The sequence below is a fragment of the Micropterus salmoides genome, unplaced genomic scaffold (genome assembly GCF_014851395.1).
Source record: "Micropterus salmoides isolate LMB-PRFRI ecotype aquatic unplaced genomic scaffold, ASM1485139v1 Ms_hic_scaffold_15, whole genome shotgun sequence".
In the NCBI taxonomy this organism is placed as follows: domain Eukaryota; kingdom Metazoa; phylum Chordata; class Actinopteri; order Centrarchiformes; family Centrarchidae; genus Micropterus; species Micropterus salmoides.
Window position 1 is genome coordinate 33,647,681 of NW_024040596.1, and position 10,240 is coordinate 33,657,920.

General features: G+C 46.5%; 1 protein-coding gene across 1 annotated transcript; it reads right to left on the reverse strand.

The window, feature by feature from the left end:
• Window positions 1-2,378: 2,378 nt before the first annotated feature.
• Window positions 2,379-3,387, reverse strand: LOC119904456 (vegetative cell wall protein gp1-like). The gene has a single exon (XM_038721146.1). The coding sequence runs from the start codon at window positions 3,354-3,356 to the stop codon at window positions 2,388-2,390; it is 969 nt and encodes a 322-aa protein (XP_038577074.1). The 5' UTR covers window positions 3,357-3,387; the 3' UTR covers window positions 2,379-2,387.
• Between the last annotated feature and the right edge of the window lie 6,853 nt (window positions 3,388-10,240).

Sequence of the window (10,240 nt, forward strand, 5' to 3'; positions counted from 1 at the left end):
CCTCAGAGTGTAAATACTCAGCGCTCTGACAGGGCAGAGCAGATGAAGTCTCCCGTCCTCCGCCGTCACATGAGGTGGGGGGATGAAACGCCTGCAGCACCGTGGACCCTGCCGAACTGGACGGAACCTCAGGGACATAGCCAGGACAAGGGTGCATGATGGCCCTGACCCTCCCCGGGGCAAACTCCAGACATCGAGGAGAAACCGAAAGTGCCTGGAGATTCCCCACCCTCCTCAGAGAGGTGATAGCGAGGAGAAAGGTCATCTTAAGGGTCAGGTGCTTGGCCTCAGCAGACTCCAGGGGTTCGAAGGGGGCCTCAGCCAGCACTTCGAGAACCACTGCCAGGTCCCAAGTGTGAACCCTGGAACAAGTCACAGGTCTCATCCTCCGGGCTCCACGGAGGAAGCACACGACCAGTGGAAGCCTCTCCAAGGGCCCATCACTCAGAGGGGTGTGGAATGCTGCAACGGCAGCCACATATACTTTGAGCGTGGACAGGGAGAGGCCGGCGGAGAAACGGTGCTGGAGAAACTCCAGTATCATAATTACAGAGCAGGTAACTTGGTCCACCGCCTGTTCTCTACACCATGTGGTGAACACATTCCACTTCAGGCCGTACATCCTTCTCGTGGATGAGGCTCTAGAGCTGAGTAGTGTCTCGACCGCTCCTGCCGTTAGGCCCGCAGAACTGCGCCAGGAATTGCGACCCCTCAGGGGCCAGATCCACAGCTGGGGTGCGGGTGAAAGATCCCGCCCTCCGCCTGGGACAGCAGGTCTCTCCTCAGAGGGACCTGCCAGGGCGGGCCCTCGAGGACCGAGAACCACACTCGTGCCGGCCAAAACGGGGCTACAAGTAGTAGGCTGACGCCGTCCTGACGGACCCGCTCCAGGTCTATGGGGCCGAACTTTTCGCATAATAACTCCACCACCTTGGGGTGGAGTCTCCATTCCCCCGGCCTCAGCCCCTGTCTCGACAGCAGGTCTGCTCCCTGATTCTGGGTCCCGGGGACGTCGCTCTGAGGGACAGCAGTCTCTGCTGGGACCACAGGAGGATCTGATGTGGCTGTTTGCATAACGGGCACGAGCACAGACCGCCCCTGGTGATTCAAATAGGCCACCACTGCCGTATTATCGGTTCTGACAAGGACGTGGCGACCGTGGAGGGTAGGGAGAAAACTCCTCAGACTCCTCCGCCAACATTTCCAGGCAATTTATGTGCCAGGAGAAATGCTGCTCAAATATGTTACACCTGGCCTAGGGGAAGCCTGAGCGCAACATGATGTCTCCTCTTTTCCTTTTTCCCACTCCCCATGAATCATCAAAGGGCTACGGGATATTCTGACAGTTAATGTTAGATTTATTCACAAATGGTATAGAAAACCAAGACATCAGGGAGAGCTAGGCCAAAACAACAAACAAAACCACCTTTTCCCCTCCCAATAATTAATCCTACAACAAAGTAAAATACAAAAGGAAAGAACAAACACTTAACCCGACTCCCTGGCCAGAAAACAGGAGAAAACGATATTCAAAATAAATGGCAGCTCTCCCCTACTGTTTTCCAACATTACACATGAACCTGAATCTCCTCAGAGATTGGCTCAGGGACCGCAGATCCAAAATCGGACGTAAGTGGGTCCCCCTTCTCGAAGCCTCAGGACCTCTTCCCCCAGACCCGCCAAGACTGAAGGACGGTCCTCAGATCCGGGGCTGTGGGCGAGAGTGCCGCCTCGCATCCCAGGTTGGTTGAGGGGACCCCGTGAAGCGACGCTCTGCTTCTGGCTGCGGCTCCGTAGCCGTGCTATCTGTCACGTTGCCGTAGTCCAGCCGGGGGGACGTAGACAGCCGTGCAGAGAAGGGTTTGATCCAGAAAAAGTGGCAAGGGCCGACGCGGGGGTGGTACTAGGTGCTGCAGAAACCGCTCGTCCAATTTACTGCCAGCCGGAGGCTCCTGCACAGCCCGCGTCACCACTTCCAACAACTCATCGTATCCGGGCGAGGGCTGATGATGAAGTCATCTTCCACGATGCTAAGCACATCTAGCTCCTCAGAGCCAGACCGTGCAAGCCTCTCCGGACTCGAAATGGGCTCCCGACCGGGGAAGAGGGGAGGAGGATTCCGCAGATAAGGACCGGGAAAAGACCTCAGCCGTCCCGGAGATCTCACGCTGTGATCCACAGGATCGGAGCCACCGCGACGCTTCAGCAACCGCAGGGCCTGAGCCACGGCAGTAGCGCATCCGACCATTCTCCAGGAAAAGAGCCGCTTGAGACCTCACCTCTAAGTGTCTGACACATGGACACTTAGTTAGTTTTAAACTGGACATTGCTATTTTTGTGCAATATTATCTGTTTAATAATTAATGTGCAATATTCTCTGCTGCAATTTATTTACTATTCCATTTATGGACCGGCGGGGCTGAAGCCGGTCCGTCCGCCAACAGAACACGAGGAGCAGGGGTCGGCCGGACCACCGGCGGGGCTGAAGCCGGTCCGTCCGCCAACAGAACACGAGGAGCAGGGGTTGGCCGGACCACCGGCGGGGCTGAAGCCGGTCCGTCCGCCAACAGAACACGGGGACCAGTGGCCCTAAGGGGCAAGGGATCGGGGGGGCCAGGCTGGAGGCTGGCGGCGCTAGCAGGTTGGGGATCAGGGTCTAACTGGGGCCTAACCTGTTGGGGATCAGGGAGAAGCTGGGGGCTAGCGGCGCTAGCAGGCCATGGGACAGGCTGGGGGCTAGCGGCGCTAGCAGGCTGAGGGACTGGGCCAGGCTGGGGGCTAGCGGCGCTAGCAGGCTGAGGGACTGGGCCAGGCTGGGGGCTAACTGGCTGGGGATCTAGGGAGAGTGGTGCAAATTGGCGGGAGCCGTGATGGCCACGTCTCCTCCGATGGCCACCACGGCCCCCACAGAAGACGGCCAGGCGGGTTCCCTCGAACTGAAGACGGGGGTCAAGCGTGGTGTCGGGCGAACACGGAGAACAACAGGCAGGCCGGGGAACGCTCGGGACAGGCTGGTGGCTAGCAAGCTGGGGATCTGGACCAAACTGGGGGCTAGCCGGTTGGGGATCAGGAGGGATAGGTGGGAACGGCAGAGGGCTGGAGTCAACAAAATGTCTGGCCCACTTAGGCAGCCAACGCCGCTTCCATGGCCTTACGGCTATCACCTCCCAGTGAGCCTGAACGTGGGCAGCTTGGCGAGACTCGAGGTCGGATGCCAACTGCCACATAGACCACAGCTCTGCCAAGACATCCAAGAACATGTCCCTCTCCGCTTTTGAGTCTGCTGGGTCCATTGGTGGCTTGATCGTTCTGTTACGGGGTGTGGTGTGTGGACAGAGAGGACCCAAATGCAGCATTCAGAGGGAAGGAGGTTTATTGGGGGAAAAAAGGGTGAGAGGGACTGGAGTGGAGGGAGAGGAGGACGTCGGGGAAGTACTGGCAACCAAGGAGACAGGGGGCCAGGGAGCCGGGGAACACAGGGGCCAAGGAAGCGAGGAGAGGCAGGGGTACAGGGAGGACGCCGAGAGGGAGGTCCGAAGGGGAGTGGGCCAGTGGATGAGCCCAGCCGAACGGAGGACGAGGGTGAGTGTACCTGGGAGGGAAACAGACAGAGAGACAAGGTTAGGGGGAGACAATGACAAGGCACAGGGTAAGTTTGAAAAAACAAGAAACGTGGAAGCCTGAACACAGAAGTGGCACCAGGTATGGAGCAACTACGATCAAGCGAGGATAGTTGGCTGGGCTCAGGAGCAGAGGGAGAGAGAGCACACGGGGGAGAAAACACAGAGAGGCGGGCAGAGGAAACCAAGGAAAAAAGCAGAAGAACTGATAAAAAGTAGAAAAAAACAGGACACTCACCGTCAGCCGGGCTGACCATAATAATTCTTAATAATGTAAATATTGTACATACCCACACTCCTTTATATTTTTCTTATATTTTATATTTATACTCTTATATTTATATACTCTTTATCTATCTACCTTTTATTACTATTTCTATTCCTTATGCCTTGACAAGTGTGCAATTGTGACAAAGAATTTCCCCTCGGGGATCAATAAAGTATTTCTGATTCTGACAACAACAAACTGGCCTACAGAGAGGAGGTGAAACACCTGGTGGACTGGTGTGACACAATCTAATCCTGAATGTCAACAAAACAAAAGAGATTGTCATTGACTTCAGGAAAAATCAGCCAAGTCACACCCCCCTCTACATCAATGATGCATCAGTGCAGCGGGTCAGCAGCATCAAATTGTTCACCTGTTCCCTCCACACCTCTGCTCTTTTGAAGAGAGCACAGCAGCGTCTGCACTTTCTGCATGGGATGAGAAGAGCAAACCTCCCCCCTCCCATCCTCACCACTTTCTACGGAAAAACAACAGAGAGCATACTGACCAGCTGCATGTCTGTCTGGTTTGGTGCCTGCAACGCCTCAGAATGGAAATTTGTAGAGAGAGTGCTGGGGACAGCAGAGAGAATCATCGGGACAGCACTTCCCTCCATCCATGACACTGCTCGCAGATGCTGCCTGACCAGTGCTCAGACAATCACAAAAGACCCCTCCCACCCTCACAATGGACGGTTCACCCTGCTGCCTTCTGGCACGGGGTCCAGCAACATCAAAAGCAGAACAACAAGATTCCATAACGGCTTCATCCCCCACGTCATAAGACTGCAAAACTCCCCAAAATCCCCCCTCCCATAAATACAACACCAATCACTTTACATGGATACTGTGAACTCTACTGCACTGAGGAACTGTTACTATCTGCACTATTTATATTGTCCGTTTCACTGTTACAATACATCCTGCTGCTACAGATATTTGCACTATTCATATTGTCTGTTTCATTATTATTATACATCCTGCTGCTACATAAAATCTGTCACAATTTTTTTATTCAGTTTATGTTTCTTTTATATTTTATATTGCATGTATTTATAGTTATACTGTTTTTCTTTTACTTGTCTTCTGTTATTTATTCAGAGCCTTGCAACAAAATCTTGCTCAAATGTACATTGTGAATGTGCAGTTGAATGACAATAAAGTCTCTCTAAGTCTAAGAAATGTTAAGTTATGGTTTTAGGAAAGGAAGGAATTCCATGGACTCAGTGGTGAGGCTAGAGACTGTAATAAAAAAGAGTCAGTAATTTCAGTATTATTTGACATAGAAACATGCCTATGACGTAATGTGGACAGAAGGATTGTTATTGAAGCTGCACAGCAAAGATGTTGGTGAAAGAGTTTACAAACTTCCAAGTACAGATTGGGTCATGCTTGTTAAATAAGTACCTACAAATACGAAGGTAGGTCACTGTTTGCCGATGATGGGGCCTCAGGAAGGTGGAAGGAGCAACTGACAAGGCATTGGAGAGGGGTTATGATTGGGTAAATGTAAATTCTCAGTGGATTTTTTTTTTTACCAGGAAATAACTGGGGAAGAGATGAAGCTATGGATGTATGGGAAAGATTCAGAAAGGTTCTTTTTGATTCACAGTTAACATGGGCAGAGCATATCAGGAGAATCTGAGAAGAATGGGTCAGAGAGTAATAAATGTGATGAGGTGTTTGACAGATAGGGAATGTGGAGCAACTTGCTCATTGTTGAAAAGAATGTATGTGACCTTGATAAGATCTGTCTTGGATTACAGCAGGGTAGCGTATGGCTCACCAGCCAGGAAACTTGATGTGATTTGGGCACTGGCTTTGAGAGTGTGCATTGTGGCTTGGAAATGGGAGAATGCTGTGAATTAAGAAGGATGCATCTGATGGCAGAAGACTGGGCTTTACAGGGACACAATGATTCTCACCCCACAAAGAGAGTGCTGCTGGAGTGCTAGGAGAGTGGGTGGGATCAGAGGGATACATTTTGATTGCATTTTTTGTTAACTTTTACTTCCTTCCCTAGGTATTTACCCCATTGATGTGATATGTACTGTGTACTCTTGCTAGTATTTATTGCTGCTCTTACTAGTATGTATTGTCAGTTGTAGATCTGTATTTGATGCTCTGTTGATGCTTGTATGTTGTTCCTCAAATGTAAGTCGCTTTGGATAAAAGCGTCTGCCAAATGAGTAAATGTAAATGTAAATAACTTTGGTTGGGTAGGAATGATATTCCAAAAGAAGTGTTTTATCTGAGCATAAGGCTCCATGGATGCATGTGTGGCCTGACATAGACTGATCATTAGAGGCTGGTGGTTTGATAAGTGTTTTCAACTATGTAATGAAAGATATAGTGATTTTACACAGAAACCTGAGACAGGAAGGACAGATTGTGGAGAGAAACACCAGCAAAACAAATTGTCTGTCAGTCACAAGAATCGCACATCAGGGAAGTCAGGTAAAAGGTGTGTGGGTTCCAGCACATAGGGGTGAGGGGAAATGAGAGGGTTTTAAAGAAAGGAAATATAGAAATGCAAATTATCAGTAAAGCAGAGGTTCAATGTGTAATCTGGTAAACTAATCAAATGTCAAATGTGAGAGGTGGGACATATAAAATAGAAAAGCGTGTGAAGTCTGAAACTGTTAACAAGGTTAAGGTTAGGACACTAGCCGCGACAGCAATGTGGATGTAGGCCACCCCCCCCATATAAAAGGAAATACAAAAGTCAGGTGACAATTCAAAATATAAAGCTATAGTGTAATATAATGCAGTGCAGCTCTCATGCATTCTGTATTGCTGTCAGATATGTTTCTACTGTAGATCAACATTTCTCATTTAATTTAATCCCTGCTGAGTCAAAACACATGTTGCCATGAAGTAATGTCTTTAAATGTGCATGTGGCACCTTTTCACCTCACTGAGAAATGAATTTGCCTAATTTTAATTCAGTTATAAACCACTGCACTTTAATAGCTCCTGTGTTTAAGTAGGTTTTCTGCTCATTTTCAAAACTTTCTGCACATTAACAGCACATTAACAATCTCTCCTACATATCTGTGTTGAGACGAGCTCACTGATCTTCATCAGAGGTGGAAAACACTTGTGATCAGAAATCTCACTACACATCGACACAAACTTCAGCACCTCTGATAAAGTGCAGCTCACAGCCGCCTCAGTATGGAGGACTGATCCTGACAAATTCAGAAATAAATACATAAATAAATAAATACTCAATTAATAAATAAGCATACGATTAAATGCACAAAAAAATAAATAAATGTAGGTAGTATTTAAATTATACAAGGAGACATAAATGTTTCTATTTTAATTAGCTTCTTTACTTATTCAGCTTTGTAATCATTACCTTATTTATTTATTGTCCGTTATAATCTTCAACTTTATTTATTAATTACTTCTTTTTAAATGCATTTATTTATGTGTGTGTTTTAATATTTTTGTCTGTTTCATTCGTTCTCCGCATGCTTCCTCCTGGGGCGGCTGTGGCTCAGGAGATAGAGTGGGTTGGCCGTTGATCGGAAGGTCGGCCGTTCAATCCCGGCTCCCCCAAGCTACATGTCGAAGTGTCCTTGGGCAAGATACTGAACCCTCTGGTGGCTGTTCCGCCAGTGTATGAGCATTTAGGCTCAGTGAACAAATGTGTGTGAATGGTGAATGCAAATGTGGTTGAAAAGACTAGAATTAGTTTATTTGTTAGTCACCACCACTAGCTTAAGAGCTTTAGCCTATATGATATTAGCACTACATAAATTAGCCTAGTGGCTAGCAGACTTTTCCCCTCCTCATAGCTTAACAAGTCAAGTCACTGCATCTCCCGACACAACACTACGGTTGAATTTTCACCCTGAAGGGCGTTTTTGTTGAAACTGCAGCTGATAACAGCAGAGCAACTAGCTGCTCCGTGTGGGAGCATTTACCAAAAATACTCAAATAGGAGTGCACTCCAGATTTAGCTGCCGCTAATTGAGCATGTGGCTCTCAGAAACAACAGCTCACTTTCCTGCAGTTCTGTGTCCATATAAGTCGCTCATTGAAAACTCTGTAGGTCAGAGTGTCCACATGAATAAAAGGAAGACATGGCTGGTAGTGTCTTCAAATAGAGTTGCTAAACACCTCAGCGCACTGAAGGAAGCCATCTGACTGTGTGAGGAGCAAGCTTGTTGATGTGTGCAGGCAGAGTAGGCCTAGTGCTCTCCCAAGTTCACCCCTTGAGACACAGCCCCTCCTCATTTGCATAATGAGGCAGAAATAAATACCATGGGTGAAAATAAATAGGGTAGAAAATGCAACGGAAGAATAAAACAGACAAAAATATTAAAACACACACATAAATAAATAAATAAATAAAATAAGTAATTAATAAAAAAGTTGAAGATTATAACAGACAATAAATAAATTTAATTAATAAAAGGAAATTATTACAAAGGTGAATAACTAAAGAAGCTAATTAAAATAGATACATACATTTATGTCTCCTTGTATAATTTAATTACTGCCTACATTTATTTATTTACTTGTGCATTTAATCGGATGCTTATTTATTAATTGAGCATTTATTTATTTCTGTATTTATTTCTGAATTTGTTAGGATCAGTCCTCCATACTTCAGAGGGAAACATCCTGGAGAAGAGAGACCCTCTCTTTCAGAGACGCACCTGAGCAAAATTGTCTCTGAGGGGGACAGAGACAGCAAAGAGAGCAACAGGACTCTGTGTCATGGTCAGGTGTGTCATGTTATTCTCTCACTACATTGCGGTGAAATGTTAGTGCAGCAAATACATTAACTAGACACTGACTGAAAAAATTTATATTTAATATAGACAATGCAGTAGTCGCTGACAAGCTCTGAAGCTGTAACCAAGGCGGGCACTCTCTCTGTCTCTCTCTCTCCTCTCGTGCTCTCTCTAAATGCAGGCAGGTTGATTAACGGTGGGGGGTCACGTTATGTGAACTTAAAATAAAATGTAGCAATATTATTGCGAGTAGCCTCCACTCTTTGAAGACCTGCGAGACAGGCTGTGTCATGAGGATTATTGCGTATTAATTTGGAAAATATTTTTGTTGTTGTTGAGTTACATTCAAGGCTGTGGTGGTTTTTGGGGGGAGCCAACAGGGGCCAGTGCCCTTGTAACCCAGACCTTGGACCCAGCTATGGCCCCACTCTGAACGAAAAGTCTACCATCATAACCTACTATTATAATAATATATGTTCCTTGCAACGATATGGCGCTGATGTGAAAGGCCGAACAAATACAATAATAATAAACAAATAGCTACTAAAATTTCACATGATCAATAAAGTCAATGCGTAACTCACGTTAATGATTTTCACCCGCACACTGTGCAGCACGGTAGTAATAATAACTGTGGGGAATAAGTAGTGGCGTAGACCCCCTCCTCTGATTGAAATTTGGCTTAAAATGTTCCAGTTTGTACTAAAACCAATAATTCTATATGGTAGCGAAATTTGGGGGCCAAAATTTAATAATGAATTTGAGCAATCAAAAACAAAACAAAACAATCATAGAATCTTTCCATACCGAGTTCTGTAAGAGCATCCTGCAGGTGCAGAGAAAAACACCAAATAATGTGTGCAGAGCAGAGCTCGGCCAATACCCCCTCTTACTAAAAATACAGAAAAGATCAATTCAATTGTGATCAACAATCACTTAAAATCAGCTAACCCCCCAAACATCCCATTACAAAGCCCTAACATACCAGGAGCTGAAACCAGAGAAGAGTCCCCTCAGCCAGCTGGTCCTGTGGCTCTCTGCAATAACAAGTCCCCAACAGCCTCAGGACAGCAACACCAACTCAAGCAGACCAAACCACATTATCAACAAGCAGAAAGAAAAATATATTGAATACTGGAAAGAAACGACTAATACACAAATTAAATTCCAATGTTATCTGACCCTAAAAAGAGAATTCACACTGGCAAATTACCTGAGCACAATAAAATGTCCTAAACTAAGAAAAATGTTGACAACATACAGACTGAGTGAACACAGCCTGGTCATAGAGAAGGGTCGCCACAGACAGAGCTGGCTACCACAAGAGGAGAGACTCTGCTCCCAGTGTGACACAGGACAGGTAGAGACAAAGCTCCACTTTCTAACCTCATGCCCTAAATATAAAACACTAAGACAAAAACACTTTGCAAACATTTCCCAAATATACCCTGATTTCAAATTCCTATCAGACACACAGAAACTCCCCTATTTACTAGGAGAAATGCCCAAATGTGAAATAATTGCTGCAAAATGTCTCCTCATGCCATGAAGTGAGGACAACCAGTGGAAACTCAGACTGATAAATAATTGAACCAATTATTA

What these genes read in the sequence shown, in the direction of transcription:
- LOC119904456 (XM_038721146.1), bottom strand. Translation starts at nt 3,356, where the DNA reads ATGCTGCATTTGGGTCCTCTCTGTCCACACACCACACCCCGTAACAGA.